Here is a 21,339-nt window from a genome sequence, read left to right as displayed (position 1 = left end):
AAGTTGTCAACAGAGATTTATCAGTCAATGACCTCTCAAAAGAAACCTGTACATTGTCCAAAATATTTAGGGTCATTTTCTTAATGTGGAAATATTTTTGGTATTTTACTGTTAAAAATGATGGCTGACCCCAGAAAAGTGGAAGAAGGTGGATGGATGGATGGATGGATGGATGGATGGATGGAATGCTGGCTTTATTTAGCCAAGTCTCATGAAAGTCCCATGCTTTTGGCTGAAAGTCAACAAATTTCTATGAAATTGAAACAGGAAAAAACACATGGTAAATCCAAAATAATAATAGAATTTTCCATTGTGAGAAGGTTTTAATTTCTTAGAAAAAAAAATCTCCTCATGATCTGTGCTAGTGTGCTAATTTTTAACCATTGTTGCATTGCAGCCAGGTTCTGCACAAATTATCCAGAAAGCCACATATGATCGCAGCTTGAACACATCCTTCTTGCTAAATGTTATAACCTTTTAACAAAAATATTGTGTTTTTGCCATTTGAGGCAAACATCAGCCTCCTTTGCAGCAAGCACTCCAGTTTGAGTGATACAAAAGATGAACATGTGGAAAAGCATCTCCTGCTCATTGCTAGGTATGGTGACGGTGCTGTGGTGCTGTGGGCCAGTTTTCCTTCTGAAACCTTACTGGAGGTTACTCTTCGGATTGAAATACCAAGATATTTTAAATCAAAATCTGGTGGAAGAACTGAAGAGTTCTTTGGGTCTTTCAATGAACTACTTGACCAGGAGAATTATCTAAAAAAATTTGGTCACACAGAAAAAGCTCACCAGACACAAAATCTGCTATATTTCTTTATCATTTCAGTCATCTCAGCTAATGTAGGGAATTCTATAGAAATCCTTTAGGATTGAGAATGAAGAAGAAGACATTAGTGAGGACTGATGTAGAAAGGTTCGGCAAGAATGAAGGTCATAGATCCCTTCCACCGTTTGCTCCAACCTTGTGAAATGTTATAGGACATTAAATGCTTGTCTCTTGGCAAAAGTTTTCCTTTACTAAATATTACATTTTGTTGGAGGTAATTATTTTTTGAAATGGGATTTTTTTTTACCTGGTGAGAAAATATGCTGAAATTAAATTCTTAATCATTCAGTGGGGCATCATGTCTTTTCAACCTCTTGATCATGGTCCCTGGCACTTTATATGAAAGTAAATGGCTAACAGGTAATTTTAGTGTAAAAACTGTATAAATAATCCAGTCCTTCTGGATTTTCTTACTTCCAAAGTGCAAAGTCTATACCACACTCAAGAGTAAGATGATGGGATCTTGAGCTGCTCCTCTCTGTGCTTTGGGCTTCTGATGCTCAGTATAGGCTATTATTATACAGAGAAGGCAGGAAAATTAGAAAATCTAAAAGGCTACAGTGAAAAGTGGAACACAGGATGACTGCTAAGTGATTAAACCTGCCCCCTGATAGCAGATAATTACATAAGCTGTCTGTAAAATGCTTTGATCACTTCCAAGCTCTCGCTGCTGTCTCTCATGAGTATTTCCTTGTTGCTAATTGATGACATTTACAAACCTCGAACCTCAAAGATGCCGCGCTGTGACAAAAGACAAATTGCAGCTCCTGCAAAGCTCGCCTCGCATAATGCTCCCCCATTCCAGGATTGTGCAGGGCGGAGGTGTGTGACGAACCAGCAACAAACTGACACATTTCATCAGTGAACATGGCAGGGAGCAAACGTTGTGCTGCCAAGCCAAATACGCTCAGACCCCCTATCAGTTTATGAATGTAATGGATCCAGCAGGCAGGCTGAGAGCGTGGCCTCCAGAGGCTCTTTGAATGTGCCACAGCACATAAGAAACTGCATAGAGCTTGTAAGCGCTCGGCAGGCCGGGCTTTTTTTGGAGGCAGCTGAGGCCCACAGTGCACAGTACAACCATTTAGACAGCTTACAGAGGAAATGTCTTAAAAAAGAGCAGGTCTCTCTGACAAAGGGTTGAAAAGTAGCTATTATATAAATGGTGATGCCAGGAGAAACCTATTTTAGACCATAAATGCTGGTGGACTTACTGCATGAAAGCTTCATATCTGAGATGTTCTTTAGGTTTTATTTTAGATAGAAAACAGCAAAAAAAAAAAATTGTTTTACTTAGTAGCAGTGCTATTTATTGTCTCAAGGTGGAACATTTTCTAGTGATGTTTTAAAAATGTTTCGGACAACATTCATAAAACTGTTTCTCAAACCTTTGCGTATTATGAACCACAATTATACTGTTGGTCATGGTCCTCTGGTATTTGCATGTAAAGTTCTTATGGAAAGCAAGCAAAACAACTTCTCAAAGACTTTAAAACAGGAAGAACCATGACACGCAAAAACCCATGTAAAAATGCAAGAGACTAAGAAAGGAATAAAGTTCAAAAAGTAATTTTGAACAGCCACAAAATAACCACAAACAGGGATAACAAAAATGACAAAAACAAAGAAACAACCCACACAATAGTAATGTGTTACTCTACTGAACTGAATTGAACTAAATAACACATATGCAGGATAGGAATACAAAGGATTAAAAACAACAGAGAGAAGTGACCAAAATAAAGCCTCCAAGTGACAAAATAGTCAAGAAATGCAGGACAGGGAAAAAAAATTCAGAAAAAGAAAGGTTTAACAATGAACAACAGTTGAGGTGCAAAATACAGGAACGAAGGTCCAGCCAGTGTGCCATAATAACATAACACATGGGATTAAGCAGCACACCTCAACCTGACCCAGGAGAAAGATCCAGTGCAATGGAAGACGTTCTGTCCCGTTTCAGGACCCAGCTGTCCTTACTGACTGCAAACCTGCTGCCCAAGAATCACACGCCATAAAGTAGTGGAGAGACTCTTATTGACCCATTACAAAAACAAATAGTGACCTTTTGAATGCGAACAAAATAAAGATGAGTGTAGATTTGCAGAGAAACATAAATATGTCAACCACTGGACTGTCACTTTGCATGAAGGGAATGAGGAGGCTGGATTAACTGAGGAAAGTTTTGTCATTTTGCTTGCAGCAGGGTGTTGCTGATCTACTACACATCTGTAGTGGGGGTGTAATTTCTACTGCAGTCATTTGTTTGGGAATCAACATCAGATCCAGTCGTTTCAGGATCTCGTCAAAGAAACTCATTTACCTTCTAAAATAGTAATGTGTTACTCAGCTAAACTGAACGAATACAGATTATTCGTCTCAAATACCCAACCCATACGAAACCACCATCAATCAAAATTTGACATAAAACATTTGTTTTACAAATAAACTTTTAAATGTAAAACACTAAAACAAAACACTGATAATGTGATATTTATTGTATCAGACAGAATGAGAACCAGAATTTTAAATGTTACATTTAAATGTTTAAATGTAAGTAAAAGTAGTTCTTTTTTCCCCCCAAACATTTTACGAAATGCAACTGAAGAGTAATGAACGAAGGTCAGGCAGAATTAAAGATGCACGAGCAGCCAGTGTCGGGACGGCAGCGTCTCAGTGCCAAAGGTGTGCACTGCTCAGGTGTCACCGGTTGGCTGCGTGAGGAGAGCAGGGAACAGGAGATCAGCAGCCGTGCAGGTATCAGATCACCTGGTGCAAAAAGACTCTTTCAGCTCCACACTCAGACAAGGTGGCAGGTAAGGCTCTGTGCTGTGTGGGTTTAACAGAAAAGCATTGAATCAAAGAAGAGACTTAAGGTTGTTATTTTTTCTTTTTTTGTAGACATGGTTCTTAAAGCTGTTTTCTACTTCTAAGTAAAGAATCTTTGCATTTCTCAGATCAAAGAATGTCATTGGTTTAAAATGATCAGTAGCCAGAGTGACTCCTCTTTTAAGATGCAGCCTGTTCCATACATAAGCAGAGCTGCTACAGAAAAGACTCCATCACCTCTGCATTCAAGCCAGGATTTAGAAATTTAGTGGAGCGACTGATTCGTTGACCTTGGTGCTCTGGCTGGAGTGTAGCTGTGTTAAAAGTTCAGGCAGGTAATGCAGTCACAAGTCAGGAAGAGTTGAAAAACAAGATGGTTAACTTGATCCTAATATGTATTTAAAACTACCATAGGGAAGCCGTCTTTAAATAAAACAGGCCAATGTTTCTGTATCTTGGAGGCACAAAAATAATAATGTAAACATCATGGAATTTCATTAGTAAGTCCTGTGTCACAGTCATGTATTAGCAGGTGGTCATTAAAAGCTGTAATAGCTTAAGTTTTCCTGCATTACAAAAGCAGTAAATACAACTAATTTGCATTTTAAATTGTTGCTATGGAGACTTGGTAACCCTAAGACACTGCATTTCTCTAGGCCTCCTTTATGATTCTCCTCATTGCGCATGGTAGAAAGAAAATCTGTAATCCTCTTGCAGTCGTGTATGTCACAGTTCCAGTTTTAAGATGATGAATTATTGCTTTTCTTCGGACCACATGAAGGAAAGTGTCTACTTTTCTTGCTGTTTCCTAACAGACACACATCTGTCTGACTTAAATGGGATGTTTTCTTATCTTTCCCATGTTAAAGAGTGACGATAAAGAGAAAAACAAATTTCTGTTGCATGATATTTATACCACAGGGAATGTTCCTTGTAGCTCTGAATGTGACATCATGTGACTGCAATTATAAATATATTTATTTTAGGACTTTATCCATATCTTTACCTTGTGTTGGCAAGAATAGTGACTTGCACTGTAAACATGTGAGCGCTGCCTGCTGTCTGTTTTTCCAGAATCCCTCAGTCCAGATACAATTATTAGGTTTCATGTTCCGCATCTCAATGTCAGGCTGCAAAAGGAACAATGGAGGCTTGTTAGTGAGAAGAGGAAAAAACCCCAAAGATCACTGTCACCTCAATATATGCTTTCTATGGAGGTTTTCTTTAACACATTGGGTACCACAGAGCAGCTATTGTGCCTGAATGAATTCGCTGAGCTGCAGGATCACAACGGCCCCTCAGCTCAGGTGAGAAGAAGAAGACTAAATCCATTTTCACCCTCAAACACTAATCTCATGATTCTGCATGAGTGAATTACTTTCCACATCGTACCCCAACCGGGAAAATCTATTCTGTCCTTTGTCGGTTCAGTGTTTGTAATAGATACCAGATAATCACTTTGTCATAGGCAACACCTGTACAAATCAGCATGGTAACTCAAAAAAACCAATGTTTCACATATATAAATGAGAACGCATAATTTTAACCTGTCAGATAAATAAATAAATAACTATCTAACCAATAAGTGTTTTTATTTCTATGTAATAATCGAAACATAACATTTAAATGTTTTTGTAGCTCTATCCATCCATTTTCTTGACACCCTTGTCCCTCGGTGGAGTCGGGAGGGTTGCTGGTGCCCATCTCCGGCTAATGAGACACACAGGACAAACAACCATGCACACACACACTCACACCTAGGGGCCATTTAGACAGACCAATTAACCTGACAGTCATGTTTTTGGGAGGAAACCATGGTACCCGGAGAGAACCCACGCATGCACAGGGAGAACATGCAAACTCCATGCAGAAAGACCGGGGCTGGGAATCGAACCCAGAGCATTCCTGCTGCAAGGCAACAGCTCTACCAACTGCACCACTGTGCAGCCCCTTTTTGTAGCTTTAATTTACAACAATTTATTTGTTTTAAGGCATTTAATTTATTGACATTTAATTTATTTCTTTAATTTTTTTTATTAATTTCACAGCACATGCAGTCATTTTGAAGTCTAGTTAAGATTTTTGTAATAATTTTGAGTAATAATTTTGAGTGTAAATTATTTTATCTAAAAATTTCCTTCCATATCTGACAAAGCAAAACTTGAATGTATTCCTATCCAGATAATAGATAAACATATTGCTGCGAAAAAGTATTTGCCTTATCACAAATATTTTCAGCTTTTACATTTTAAATGCTGCAAACCATTGAATAGCTGCAGATTGTCATTTGTGGTAACTGACAACAAGCGTTTTATTTTAATTGAGCCATGAAACGGTTTTAAAGCATCATGGATCTGTTTAAGGACACACTATATCATCTCTTTGAGGAGCTTTTTTCCCATAATAAATGAATTCATCATTTACAAATAGCTTTTTTAGACTTTACTATGATATTGCAATATCATAGTAAATATCATAGTAGTTGTTGACTACTTTGTGTCTTTCTCATATGTAAATTTCACATCTGATTCAGATATTAGCAAAGAACCTGTCAAAACTCTCCAGGATGTCGGCATTGACAAATGATTTTAGTGTTCTATAAAATAAAAATGTTCATATGCATCTGTCTGAGACTCAGTTTGTGATGGAGACAAATCAGAACAAGTCAATGAGAAGAACTCGGAGGAACAACCAGTCTCTTCTTCAGGATCCGTATTACAGGGAAGTTCCTGGAGGACATAGAGACACTCCTGTGAGTCTTCATTAGCATGTTTCTGTCAATTTCATCGTCATAGTTAGGAAGATATTTCAATTTATCCTCCACTGTGATTTTTATGTGCAGATCCCAGGAAAGCCAAGAGATGCTAAAATGATTCACTCCATTGCAAGTCTGATCAGGGCAAAGACCAAACTGCTGCTGCTCGAGAACCCTGATACTGTGGAAATCTACAAGGTAAGTAACACTTATGCAGTTATAAATAAGTTATGTTATAGACATTTTTACACTGAAAGTTATATTTTCTTTTCAAGTTTAAAATGGAGTTATAAAGACGAAACAACATGCAAGCCAAGCAATAGCTAAACATGTGTGTTGTGCAAAAGTCTAGAGGCACATCAGTGTTTTCTTTTTTGTAACATTTTAATGATCCTGACTAATAATGTAATGTTTTATCAATTCAATGAATATAATCTGGGAAACAGAAAAATGGTGTCCTGTGATCAAAATACCACTTTGTTTTACTTCCATTTCCTTTTTATTTCTTACATACAAATGCTTCTTGTGTTTTTAAGGGAAATATCGATTTAGGCTGTATTTAAAAATAAAAGCAATGCCCTTCTTCATTTTAATGTCATTTCTGCAGTACCATCCATTACCTTTGAGAGGCGCCAGAGTACAGGACGCCCATATGGTTAAAAAGAACTGAATAGACAGCTGTAAAGGCTGGTTAGCTAAAATAAAATGCATTTTCCTGACACATTGAGGAAAAACATTATTGAAGAATCCAGTTAACATAAAACAGATATAAAGACATGGAGAGGTTTGACAGTGCTGAAATATTTCTTATTCAGAAACTTTAACGGTTCTGTGCACAATCAAGACGATAGTCAACAGGCCTTTGTAAACTTTTAAAAAAGCTCTCTATTTGTTTGTGTATGTTGGATTTAGCTGAACGATCCCACAGCTGATACCAGAAAGTCGACAAGAGGTGACCTTTATCTTCCAGCCATCTCAAAAAAAGCTCCAAGCCTGAACTCACTCAGCAGAGCTCTGAGTCAGTCCTGCCCTTATCTGTATGACAAACGGAGAGGATCCTTCTCATCATTTACTTCACAGAGAACAAGAGTTCACACAGAAAAACAGGTGAAGTGACTGTTTATCAGATTCATGCTGAAAAAGATTTATATATACTGTTATTTACTAAGCAGTCACTTTATATCTCTTCCATTGATCATACAGTAAATTAGATGATTTTTGTATCTTTCAATTCCAGATGGATTAAACTTTTATTAGAAACTGCTGATCTGCTGTGATTTATGCACACAGCTATTTCTTTGGTGACAGAGAAGATTTTTAAAAAATGTAGCCTGGTCCGGTGATTCTTCAATTTAGCAGTGATAATCTGATTGCTAGGTCAGATTTTGATGCCGATAACATAATAGCATGGCTCCATCCTGCTGTTATCAACATTTCAGACTGCTACAGCTCAGACTGAGTTTACTGTATTTCAGTGGACTCCACAATAAAACAGTTATCATGACCTAATGCCTAATGATGCTTTGGTGATCTTTTGGAGCTGATACAACCCTGATCTGTCAAAGCATAGAGTTTTTTTTAACTAATTCTTTCTGCTTTTAACGCATCAACTTTGAGAACATCTTCACTTACAGCACATATGCAAGTATCTATGACTTATCTTTCTTTATAGCAGAGTAACCTAAAGACCCAAAAGGAGGCAAAGAAGTCCAATGTGACAGTGACTATGACCTACCTAGGACCAAGTCAGCGACGGTCACTCTCAAAGTCCACCAAGGATGAACTGAAGGTGCTTCAGCAAGTCAATGGAGGAGAAAATCTCTGTGTCTTTAAGGGCCTTGTTAGCACAGGAGGTAATATACAAATCTCTTGTAATTTTGGATAAACTGAAGCTGTTGTTAATTATTTAAGATGAAACAGATTCAACAGTTAATGCAATATGTTACAAGTCCAGATTTTCCCTGAATAACTGCTGAGGTTTGACTAGTATGGGTTTGCTTAGAAAAATCATTAGTTCTCTGCTTCATTTGTACGATTCTGCTTTATGCTTTATTTCCTCCATTCTAACATGCCACCTTTCAAATTACTCATCAGTTATCTGTTATGAAACCTTTTGTGCTTACAGCTATTTAGATACTCGTTTTAAATTTGCAGTTACTTTTGTTTTTCTTCCACTAACTGTGGTAACTTTTGCTCAGTTGTTTTTCATTCCACCAGTCTCAGGTGTTTCCATCAAAGTCTACTTTACTTAAGACATAAAGATGCCAGCGTAGATTTAGTGTTTTCGATTGTGTCCACATGATTTGGCTGTAAGTTTTCCTAACACCAGACTAAGACCGGACCACAGGATTAAAATCCACCAGAGTGTGGATGATGATCTCTGCAGGGCCTCAGGAAGGCGTTCGGGGGAGCATAAAGATCGTAATCCACTCTCCATTAAGCGGGAGGGATTGAGAGTTCCTTGAGTGTTTTGAGCTTTCACTAAGTGTTTGTGGAGGTGCATCACTGCAGACTGGTTTTTAAGAGTGTCTGAAGCTGCGGCACCTGTTGAGCAATCTATAATTTTCACAACAGCTCAATAAAAATCGCTGTGCCCAGGTTTCTTACATAGAAATCGGCATGTGTTTCATTCCCAGGTAGTAAGGTTCACATTTTTTAAGAAGACATCCATCCAAATTGCAAAAAGAAACTGAGTTTTTCAGACTTCAGAGAAAATGCAAACTGGACACATGCAATGCTGTCAAACAGACGTCCTGGCATCCTATTTAGCAATCAAGAGGAGAGAGGAGGAAAAGGTACAAGAAGCAGATGATATGCTGCTATACAATATTGGGATGACCTTTAATACTGAAGAAACAGAAGGAAGTCAGGGAAAGCAGTAGGAAAAACATTGATGCTGAGCAACCAGAGACCAGTCCGAAATCATGACTTGGAAATGGATTTTACAAATTTGCTATAATGTTTGAATATTTCTAACAATCCTAGATGCCAGTCAATTAAAGCTCTGATGTGACAGAGCTTTAACATACGTCTACGGAAATATTGAAATAAACCCAGTAAATACCGTGAATCTACAGAGTAAAGAACATAGTTGCTCCTGTATTGATGGAGATGGGACACCTTCAGTTTTAACCAAAGGTTGAAATATTTCTTTAAGTCTTACTTTTTGTCCACTTTTATTTTTCAGAGCAGTTTCAGTTTGTGTCTCAGAGGCACAGAGGTTTCCCCTTCAGCGCCAGCTTGTTTGTCAACGGCATCGTGGTGGCTCGGATCAGCTCCTGCTGTGAGTACCGCTACGCTCCCGGCTTTCAGCAGGGCAGGAAAAGCTACTTCAGACTGAGCTGGCTGGCTGGTGGGACCCCCTGCTACAGGTCAGGTTTCACCCTACAGTCGAGGTTCAGCCACATGTCGGCAGAAGTTTAAAATTAGTACCAGTGAAAACAAAGTGGGCAAATCTAACTCTAGACATTTAGGAACAAAAGAGAAAGACTGTTTAAAAAGTAATGGTAGTGATGATGGTGGCACAGGGGAGGAAATATGACTTATGATGAAAGCACATTTTTCATCTTTTTCAGATGCACTAGTCTCCGAAACAAATACAGCTCCTGCCAACAGCTGAACAACGGCACAAAGGAAAACTTAATTCTCCCTCTCGAGCAGAACACTGGCAATGGTACAAAGCCTGGAAATGAGTGTCTCCATTTTCCATTACTTCCCAAAGCTTATTCATCAATATTTTTTGACATTGCGCCCACTCCTGGGTTTCAGAGGACTAGTCTAAATAAAAAAATCTACCACAAAGGCTTATTTTCTTTCATTTTGTCTCCCATAAAGGCACCATCGAGTCGTGTCCATCATCCCCTCTTTTTATCCCAGCCAAACCTGAGAAGATATCGGTGAGGAGAACTAGAAAACATGTCAAGGAACGCAGCGGAGGATCCACTGACAGCGAAGAGGCTGTTTTTTCTGGGATGAAAGAAAAATTCAGGAGGAAAAAACGCAAGGGTCAAACCGATCAGAAAGAGAGCAAAGGAAAGACAGGTGGGAAAAGCAGAGGGGAAGATGAGCAAGGCGGCAAGGGCTCAGAGAGATCAACAGTGCCTGAACAATCTGAAGAGAAGACAGGACAGAAACCCAACCACTCAAAAACAATGGGGAAAACCACTAAGCCGCAGACAGAAGAGCTGCCATCAAACAAGACAAGTAAAACCATTGGTGAGCGCTGGATCATTCCTGTTGGTTTCATTACTGTGAAACAGAACGAAAAAAGGTGTCAGAACCAAACACTTTGTCAGTGAAACTAGTGTTTGTATTTTTGACCTTAACATTTAGTTTACATCAGTTATAGAAGCACAAAAATCAATTTGCTAAAACCAAATGTGAACGTAAAAGTGCTGATCTTATGTTCAATCTGAGTTCAATGCTACTAGCCGATCATCTTGGCAAAAGTGCATTTTATTCATTCATTATAAATCTATAATTGGTCCAAATTAAATGTTTAGGGCTTAAAATTAAAATGTTATGGATTTTGGACATGACTGACTTACACTTTGATCAATTTGGGTCACAGGTCAAGTACAAAGTCACAAAGTACTTCTTTTTAAATTGTTCAATTCAGTCTGACATATTTGATATAAACTTGTGAAGTTGATCAAATTTGTTCTTTCGAAGAATTGACCACATGTTCTCATTGGGTTTAGTGTTGAAAATGTTCTCACCACATGTCCAAAAATTCAGTCATCCTGATCAGAGCTCCATCACACTTTAAAATCCTCAGATGATTATAACATTTGACCTAATATGATGCAATGACACCACTCTTTCTTCATGGCATTGTTCTCGGGCAGAATTATTGAGCTCATTCTTTTGGATGAGAGGCAATTCAATATGAATGATTCACTTGTGGCATGACACAGGACAGACAATGCTAATCATCTCTTTCCCGTAAAAAAATGGTTTTCCAGATGCTGCTGAACTATAAACTTGTTCAAAAAGTAAAGTTTTAATTCCTGCAGTCAGAGAGCAAAGTGCTCTGTTAGGAAAATATGGAAAATCTCTAACTTATCTTGATTATTGAGGGATTTACAAAACAGCTAGAATAGGAGAAATATGATCTTTCTTTTTAATTATCGTCAAAACTCTTCCAGGAAGGTTTTGGATCAGCCAAAAACTTGTAATGCAAATTCATTTGGTGGACTTCCTGAGAGTAAAGAATCACAGTCGTCCAGCCTTAAAGCGACAAATGCATAGACTAGTTTTACAGTGTCACCCCTGGACAGGAGGTGTAACTCAACCCAACAAGATTTGTGCATGTGTTATCTCTCTTTAATGGTTTGCAATAAAAGAAGAAGAGCATTTCTTTTTAAAAGATTCATTGCAGGGTGAGGAGGGACTGACTAAGCAGAACAGGAAGGAGCAGAGAGACCTCAAGTCAGATGGGAAAACCAGCGATGGGGGAAGACTGAAGGACTTCTACAAAGAATGTGTGGAAATGAGTGCTGAATTGAACCAGAGCCCAAACAAACACTGGTTCAAGGCAAACAGTGAGTACAGACTCTGCATAAGAGCAGAATTAAAATGAGTCCCACTGGAGGGCTGTAACTCATTTACATAACACAATTTGGGGGGAAAAAATGACTGAATGTGCAAGAAGCACGCTGAGCAGCGTCTGCTTGAAGGAAGATTGATGATGTGTGGGAGAGATTATACAGATGTTGCCTATACAGACATACATATTCTCACATCTATAAATCTAAACGTTCACTTTCTCTATGGCTTAATGGATGCACAAACTGAACATTATTAGTTTGACTCCCGTATGTAAATCTTGTGTTCCTTTCGCACGGTTTTATCACCCATTAGTTGCTCGATTCTCTCTTTAAGTCCTAGAGAGGTGCCGGCTCCAGAAGAAGCTGTCGTCATCATGCCCCAAAGCTCAGAACTCCGATGTGGAGCTGAGTGCGGAAAGTGACACAGTACCGCAGCMTGATGGAGAGCCAACGGAGGAGGAGGAGGAGGACACTGCAGGCCAGGATGCTGCCAAAGAGGAGCTTGTTCAAGAACAAGACCTGCAGGCACAGGTGTGTGTCCAACACAGATCCGCTGTGGAGAAAACCTGTGTTTCTGCCAGAAACACTGCTGCCTTAAAATTACAAGCACAGGCTGTGCCAGATGACCACATTTTGGAATTACTGGATGCAGGCATGTGCATTGGTTTTTTAGATTGTGAAATGCAATTAAAACAGCAGCCCTCCAAACTAAAACACATTTAGTTTTTTAGTGTTCTGATGTCATTTGCACCTACATATTACACTGATGCATGAAATCCAGATTTCCCTTCACCTGTAAAATATTTCTTGTAGGCTTCTTCCCCTAACTGCTGGTTTTATATCCATCAAGAACATCATTTATTATTTAGCATAATTTTTTGTGATTTATTGTTCTGAACTAGGCTTTGGTTTCTCCTGGATTCTCAAATGAATCAAAATTTGTTTTCTAATCGTCTGTGGAAAGCAATTCAAGTCAATGCTCATCAGAATATTCTAAATCCATGATCGTACCACCACCGTGTTTTATTGATGGTTCTAATGTTGTCAGAACCAGGAAGTACATTCTTTCTAAAACAGTAATGATTCTTGCTTATCTGTTTAATAACACTTCTTCCAAATCTGCCCCCATAACAAAATGTTCTTTTGCGCATACAGACTTGTAATCAATTATTTTTTTTAATTAGATTTTTCTTGTAGACTCATTAACTCTACATTAATACTACTGCTTTGACTTTTATCTGTAGTGATTTTTGTTGACGCTTTCTGATGAGGATAAACAGCGGTCTTGAATTTTCTGAGCTGATTCACTGTGTCTTTATGAAGATGGTTTTCTCTGGCTGATGAGCATCAACATCTCTTCTTAAAACCTCTTGCAATCTCGTTTAGCTGAGTCTTGATGATGTGATCGATTACTGTTCTGTAGATAAATTAGGGCAGCCACTCACCTCTAAAGGTCATCCCATTGATCGGGCTCGCTCACTTATTCTAATTGCACCTTTGACTTAATCATCAAGACGAATGCTTACACCTCCTCATCACATATGGGTTCCTGTAATGCGCAACAGCACCAAGGTTCAATAATTAAAAATGATTACATTACCATGGAATATGCTTTAGTTAATATCCTCATGTTTCTCACATCAAGGTTTCTGTTTGCATCCATCAATGTTAAACTGGCACATTATCAGCAAGAAGTGGTTGAAGAAATAAAGAAATAAAACAAAAACTTTGCTTCTTCAGAAGTTTGAGAGAGTATTTTTGAAAAGTGGTGAGTAATAAAAAAAGAGAAGCAAATGTGACATAAGTGGAATCGGAAATTTTTTTATAAACATTGTTATGTGTTTTTGGGAGATGGAAATCTGAGAGAAACAAACAAAAGTCTTCAGAGCGTAACTGCAGGCCTCTGCAACGTGGAGCTTTGTAAACATGTTTCTTATAAGTCGTAATAAATTACTTTGGTTTAGTGCCGTTCTGTTTTATTGCTCAACATAAAGTTTGCACCATCGTAACTTTGTTGCTTATTGAAAGGATTCCAATAAGACAATAGTTTGTAAATCAGGGATGGTTAAACATCGTATTTATAGGACAGGATGCTTATGGACCGGTGACCGGAACATGGTGGACTCATCTTTCACTGGAGAATTTTACTAGAGACTGAAATATTTTTTCGCTAGTGTCTATAAGAAACAGTTTCTTCATTTGCTTACCTAATTGTTTTGTCAAAAAAATCCTAGACATATCATGCAGTCACCAGTTATAAAACCAGTAACATAATTGCATTATACCAAGTGCCCTCATTAAAAACATCAATACACATCAAATTTGTTCCAGTTATCATGGGTCAAAAGCAACTTTAAACAGATAAGTTTTGAGCATTGATTTAAAGGGACTCAGTGTTTCAGCTGTTTAGCAGTTTTCTGGAAGTTTGTTCCCCTCAGTGCTGCTGGGGTTTATGGGGATACAGGAACCAACCAATATCGGTTAAATCTCCTTAAGGAGTCGATTCCAGCTTTAGGTCAAACAAATCCAGTAGAGAAACATGCTGAGAGCATACTTGCAGGCAAACTATCTGACTGTTATCCTTTGATGAGACATGAATTCAGAAGGGACAAATGGACCAGCTGACACAAAACTGCATTAGCAAAAATTTCAAAGAGCTAGCGACTGTGTTATTCAGTAAATTTGTTTTATATTGCTCTATTCAGTCTTATTATAAACCACAAAGAATATGAATCATTCCCAGCACATTATTTTACATAACATTAAACAAACACAATGATAGATATGAATGAACTGCTTGAACATTTTAGCATCACTTTAAGTTTAATCATTTCCACCTTATTCTAGAAAATAGCAAGCTGAAAACTAATATCCTTACCATTTTCACAAAAGTGTCAAAATTACTTTTAAGATCTCATAAATTCTCTATCAATCCATCCATCCATTTTCTTTCACCCTTGTCCCTCAGTGGGGTCGGGAGGGTTGCTGGTGCCTATCTCCAGCTGGCGTGCCGGGCGAGAGGCGGGGTCACCCTGGACAGGTCGCCAGTCTGTCACAGGGCAACACAGAGACACACAGGACACACAACCATGCACACACACACTCACACCTAGGGGCAATTTAGACAGACCAATTAACCTGACAGTCATGTTTTTGGACTGTGGGAGGAAACCGGAGTACCTGGAGAAAACCCACGCATGCACAGGGAGAACATGCAAACTCCATGCAGAAAGACCGGGGCCGGGAATTGAACCCAGAACCTTCTTGCTGCAAGGCAACAGCTCTACCAACTGCGCAGCCCCTCTATCAATCCAGGAAACTCTAATTGATAATGTCCAGCTGCTTTTGCTGCAACATATAACAGTTGCAGCAAATGGCCCTTGAACTTTATCTGAGGTGAACAGATCAGGATGTCACAAAGATCAGGATGAAAAATCTTCAGCAGTGCCTGAAGAATTCCTCATGCTCTCGCAAAGTGGCCAGGCAGACGTGGCCGACAGCCAGACCATATGTCTCCCCTGGACCCTCTTCACATCTCTGTATTTAAGCCTCCAACCTCTTACAAAACAGCTAAATTACTTTAGAACACAACATCTTGCCTCCATAACCTAATACCTTTTTTCTTGTGTTGCGAACACAGCTTGATGCCATGATGACGGTGTTGAGCACATCTGATGAGGTTGAGCAGCTGGTTCTGAGGAACACCGAACTGACAGATGACCTTTTGTTCAGTCTCGCGGGGGTTCTGAAGAACAGTCCGTCTGAAGTCACGTTGCTCAATCTCAACCTGAACCTCATCGGCCCCTACGGCGCTCACATCCTGCTGGACGTCCTGAGAGTAAAGCCGCAGGTCCAACGCTTACAGTAAGTCCATGGTTCCACCCACTTGTATTATATCAGATTAAAATCTGGCGAAGAAATTGATTATCTAAAAATCACGTCATGCAGTCATGAGATTATTTAAAATGGCTTACCCAGACAAAAGAAGACGGCAAACTTTATCTTTTTTTTATATGAACAAAGAGATTCCCCAGCTCACCTCTATAAACTTACCTCTATACCTTTCTGAGTTATGTCCTTTTTCCACAATAAACAGTCTTGCTAAAACTTTTATGTGAATTTATACTGACTCAACAAAAAATGCTTTACATTTACATTAAACCACTCTTTAGTTATGCATACTTTGCTTCCCAGCGACCAGATATCTCTGTTTTTTCGAATGTTACATCTTTAAAGAAGAAATGGAAAAAATCTTAATGCAGGACCAGAGTGAGCCATCCTGAAGTTGTCAGCTGACACTGCTTTGGTCTCTCAGCATCTTTGTGACACTGATGGCAATAACGTGACTAACCGTCCTATTTAAACGTGGATATGAGCTAATTTGTTGACACAACTAGTCCCTGGAGTTTTCCACTCTTTTCACATTTACATGACTCAGATGCCATAGAGGACAGACTTAACAGTCACAAAACTTTTTGTATGAAAACTGTTAAAAGCAAAATGTCTATACTCAAAGCAAATGTTTCGACATATAACCTAAAAATAATTATCAAAACTACTTTTGATAAAAAAAACATATTAAAGTTAAACGAAAAAAAAGAAATGATTAACTACTCAAATATTTGAAGTTTACTGCAATTGTATTAATATTTGTAATAAAATTTGGAAATGGATAAATATAGAAATATACATTTTTCTGCATCCACTCCTACATTGCTTCTTCTTTATTTTTGCAGCTTGTTTGGGAACAAACTGCGTGACCACGGAGTGCTGACCCTCTTGAGTGGTGTAGCGGAGCTGCAGCATCAAACTGCAGCAGCTGCCGCAGCCGTCTACCAGACGCTGCTTTTCCCATTAGAGCAAAATGCGCTGCTGCAGCTCCCCACCGGGTGGAGCTCTTTTAGGGCTTTTACGCTCCTGGAACTGGATGTTGGTGGAAATGGCCTCGGCAGCGACGGGGTCAAGGTTTTAGCATCGTACATGAGATCCCACTCACAGCTGCAGTACCTGGGGCTGGCACAAACACACAGCGCGGATCTGTCTGCGTGGAAGGAACTTTTCGACAGCCTGAAAGGCAACAACTCTCTGACTCAGATCATCTTAGATGAGAACAATCTGGGGGACCCCGGAGTCAGGCTGCTGGCAGACATGTTGAAAGAGAACACGAGTCTGCGGCAGGTGGACCTCGACAGGAACGGCATCAGCGATGTGGGAGGAAATGACATCATGGGGGCGCTGCTCTGCAGGACTCAGGTATCCCTGACACATCTTAGCCTTGATGAGAACGCCATGAGTGAAGGGTTGATGAGCAGGATACAGGAGCAGATAAAATGCAAATAAAACCTGCAAGAGCGACTGAGTGAGGTTGGAAAACACCAACAAGTTGTGCAAATTGAACAGCCTTGATCCCTGGTGTTCACCGTTAGATGACAGATGAACAAACTGACTCATTTGATTTGTTTTATCATCAAACACATACACTCACACAAATGTCTGTTCCTTCCTATAAGTGGGTGGCCCTGCGAAGAAACGCTGCCTCTCGGTTTAGTGCAGGCAGGTAGTGTAGGAGGTCTGTTTGCTTTTGAGCCGCACTGCGGTGTGGAGGCACTTTCAAAGACTTTCAATGAACTGAACCTTTCTTCTGTGCAGCGAGGTTACATCTGCACCTTCACCTTCCCAGCAGCATGCCCCCTTGCGACTCAACACCCACCTCTTCTAAAACCGACTTCATCGCGGGGCTCACCGATCCCTCTGTCGTTTTATTGAATAATTTGCTTCCTCTTCACCAAAAAGAAACCGCTATGAATCATTCCACCCACAGTATTTACGAGTGGATGACTTACCCGCAGCATTTCCACCTCAGAACTTTACAGCAGTCATCAACACATGCCGATCTTCACTCCTCCAAATCAGAAGATTGGTACAGACGGCAATGCCGTGACACATCACCAGCCCTCCTTTACTTCTCGTCTTTTCACGTGCTAGACAGAGCTTCTATTCAGAGTGCGACGGAGAAAAAAGGACAAGACTGGGAAGAATTTATGTGAATCTCAAGGCCATCATCTCATTGTTCCATCATCACAGACATTCTGAGAATAACTGTACCTGTGATCAAAGCTTGTCAGGGTGGTAATTATCTCGTCCTCTCAGGGCTGCCGTCGGTGAATCTGCCGAAACCAACCCATCCATATTTCGTCTGCAGTCTGTGCAAATTCCTTTCTGTGGAGCTCTGATAAAGATGCCTCCAGAAGGATGACAGATAAATGAGACTGACGTTTCTGAAGATCGCATCCATGCTTTGCTGTTTTGGACTGAGCTTCTGTTTGGGATGTTACAAGGTGCCATGAAAAAGTTTCTGCCTCCTTAACGGTTTGTTCTGTCAGCTTTTAAAAACCACTTAAATGTTTCAGATCAAACTAATTTTACAGTCTGACCAAAATGACCCGAGTAAAAATAAAATGCACAAATCAACAAGGAGGCTTCAGGTAGCTGTGTTTAGACCAATACTCTGTTCTTCACAATCATCATTTGAAAACTGCACGTTGTATTTCACCAAATATTTATTCAAGACGTTGTATATTTCTTAGCCTAGGAAATTTGTTACGACACAGATTTTTTTCCCCCTAAATTTTTACTATTTTAAGGCCTCTGAACTCACATTTGAATTAAAAAAAGAGGTAGACCATTAAGCCTGGATGAGTATAGGCTGGTAAACAGGACCTGCCCTGTAATTCAGACTCCTTCAGTTGAGGCGTTGTGCGTCTGTTACAACTGAACCTCGCATCACTGATCCCATTGTCTGTCTGCTAATGTACCTGAAAGAAATCCTGCAGCATCACAAGCTTCTTTCAGCTATTTTCAAAGAAAAAGACCTTCAACCACAAAGACTCAATCTGGAAGGAATTTTCTGTTCGCCGTTCAGCCACCTGAGGTTGTTCAGTCTGTCCGTTTATTGTGGAATAATGAAGTTAAATGCACAGTTCATTGGTTTTCTGCAATTTCCATATTACTAGTGAATAAATGCCTTAAAACTTTGAAAAGAGAATGAATTATTTATCCTGTTACATGGTAAATCTCTTGTTTGTGCACACAACCTGAGCCAATAAAGCTGCTTCTAATTCTTCTGAGCAGGCTGCAGCTGATACACAGGACTTCATTTTCAGGTAACTGATACTTTGCTAGAAGCAAGCTGCAAAATAAAAAAAAAAGGTCTTGGAAATTGAGTTTCTTGACTCTGACTGAAGGCAAAAATAAAACAAATAAAGTGAACAATGGTTCACTGTCCAGACTTTGTTTAGGTTTTCAGGGCAGGGTGATGTAATTTATTCTCACTCAACTCAAAGGTCAGTGTCTGTTTGCTGAACCGGTTCTTTTTTTTATGCCCTCACAAACTCAGTTTCTGGATGAATAACGGTGCACTTCAACATCTTTAGTTAGTTTGCAGAAATCCTTTTGGCATGAGGAAGATCATTCTTGACAGTAGTTTAATCTGCAGATGCAGGTAACTTTAAAATGGGGTAAACAGACACTGGATTCCACAACCATGTTTATGACAACATCTTATGTTATACAGTAAGACATACTATTTGATAGTTGCTTACATAGTGGCTGCAACTCTAAACATCCCCTGGTTTTTCCTTTAGTCATTTTGAACTAAGTTGCTTGACTACTCTGTCTGGAAACCATTGCGTTTCAGGATAGGTTCATACTTCAATACTTTTTCAAACAGGAAAATGTTCTTGATAGCAGCTTTTAAATTACACCCTTTTCAAATTGAAGACTAAAGTTCTTCATAACACAAACCTTGTTCCGTGATAATTTAGTTCAGAAGGGTGGGCAAGTCGGTGTATGTTTGTGAATGATAAACAGCATCCAACTTTTCATGTGGTGTACTTTCATTTACAGAAAAAGAATAGAGGGGTAGCTGCAAGGTCGTCAAACCCTTTGTGTCATACAAGTTGGCTGTGGATTTGTTTTATCCGCTCAATCCAAAGAGGTTTTAATTTGGCATCTTTTTTTCCCAACTACCCCCGAGACACTCTACAAGCCCCAAACTCTTGCCAGGCTTGGTTGCATGCCAATTAGGCAGACTCAGTTCAGATTAAGACAATAATGAACAAATTAAAGCAGAAAACATCTGAGCTGTTGTGGTAAACACGGAGAGGAGGGCAGGAAGTTCACGTCCTCTTACATTTAAAGCCTGCAATGCAGCTGCAGGTGAAACAGCATGATGGAGGATGAATGTGGGAGTCTCCTTTTCCACTCAAAATTAGGATCATGTCTTCAGGCTTAAGTAAAATTTGTTTTCATTAAAGTTGGGGCAATATGCTACTACACAAAACCATCAGGGAGGAGGTCATTTAACTTTTCCATTTCCTTAACTCCTAATGTTAAACTTTTCTCGGTTGTTGTAAACTGGCACATTCTCTGCATTGTAGAACAAAACATTCTGATGTTGGTGAAGTGAAAGTTTCGCTGTCTACTCCTCAAACAAAGGATCCCGCTGCCATTTGACATTCGGCAGAGAGAGCTGGTTTTTCAAGATGGATTATTCAGCAGCAGTTTGATCCTCTGCTCAAATGTCACCACAACAATACGTCCAACTTGGCGACCGCGCTCGTCTTTCTGCAGCTCTGCAGGCCATGTGGCCTTCAGACAGATTAAGACGGTTTTGTCCTCGCACATTGTTTTCCATTCTGTTGATGAAGTAAAATCCTTGTACAGTGACATACAGTTTTCTGAAAAGAATTTAGAGATCACAACTCAAAAAATGTCTAAATTAACAGGGTCATGTAGGATACAGAAAAAACCCCATAGATATAACAAAAATATTTAACTTGGTCCACAAATGAAGTGGACTTATTTACGTAAATATGTTTAGTGGCATTAAATGGTGGCTCCTAAAAGAATGTGCTTTACATTCAAGATGCAAAATAAGTACACAAACCATAAATATCCTTTTAAATGACCAGGGGCTTGCCAAAGCCTGCAACTCACTCTCTCCTACGGACATATCACATTAAATTTGAATTCAGGTCCTGCTGATTGAAAACAAGCCCATCGGTCTTCAAACTCCAGTAATTATCAGTCCTTCTTGCATTAATTTGGTGTGAAATATTTTTGATGAGATGTCTGTGACAGTGAAATACAAATACCCATATGTTGCAGCCCTAATAGAATATAATAGAAGAGTTATAAACATGGTGAAATAATATGTGCTGCAGCTGGGTCCCCTAAACGAATGGACAGGAACAGGAATCTATCACTTCTTAAGAGTTCAGTACCCCTATTTAATCTCTGATTGATTCAATAAAACTTTAAGAACCGTTGTTTTTGTGTACTTTGCGGTAAGAGAGAGCAGCAACCTTTGCTAAAAGG

General features: G+C 39.3%; 1 protein-coding gene across 1 annotated transcript; it reads left to right on the top strand.

Annotated features, from left to right (window-relative positions):
* Positions 1-3,467: 3,467 nt before the first annotated feature.
* On the top strand, positions 3,468-18,959 carry LOC103470639 (glutamate-rich protein 3). The gene is made up of 12 exons (XM_017306532.1): positions 3,468-3,644; positions 6,290-6,409; positions 6,500-6,610; positions 7,325-7,519; positions 8,085-8,265; positions 9,600-9,783; positions 9,988-10,085; positions 10,247-10,627; positions 11,782-11,955; positions 12,296-12,492; positions 15,602-15,825; positions 16,698-18,959. Exons 1-12 carry the CDS (start codon positions 3,468-3,470, stop codon positions 17,299-17,301), a joined length of 2,646 nt encoding a protein of 881 aa, XP_017162021.1. The 3' UTR covers positions 17,302-18,959.
* Positions 18,960-21,339: the final 2,380 nt, after the last annotated feature.

Source organism: Poecilia reticulata, linkage group LG9, assembly GCF_000633615.1.
Source record: "Poecilia reticulata strain Guanapo linkage group LG9, Guppy_female_1.0+MT, whole genome shotgun sequence".
Lineage (NCBI taxonomy): Eukaryota > Metazoa > Chordata > Actinopteri > Cyprinodontiformes > Poeciliidae > Poecilia > Poecilia reticulata.
The sequence above is the reverse complement of the archived record's forward strand: the minus strand, read 5'-3'. Positions and strand labels throughout refer to the sequence as shown.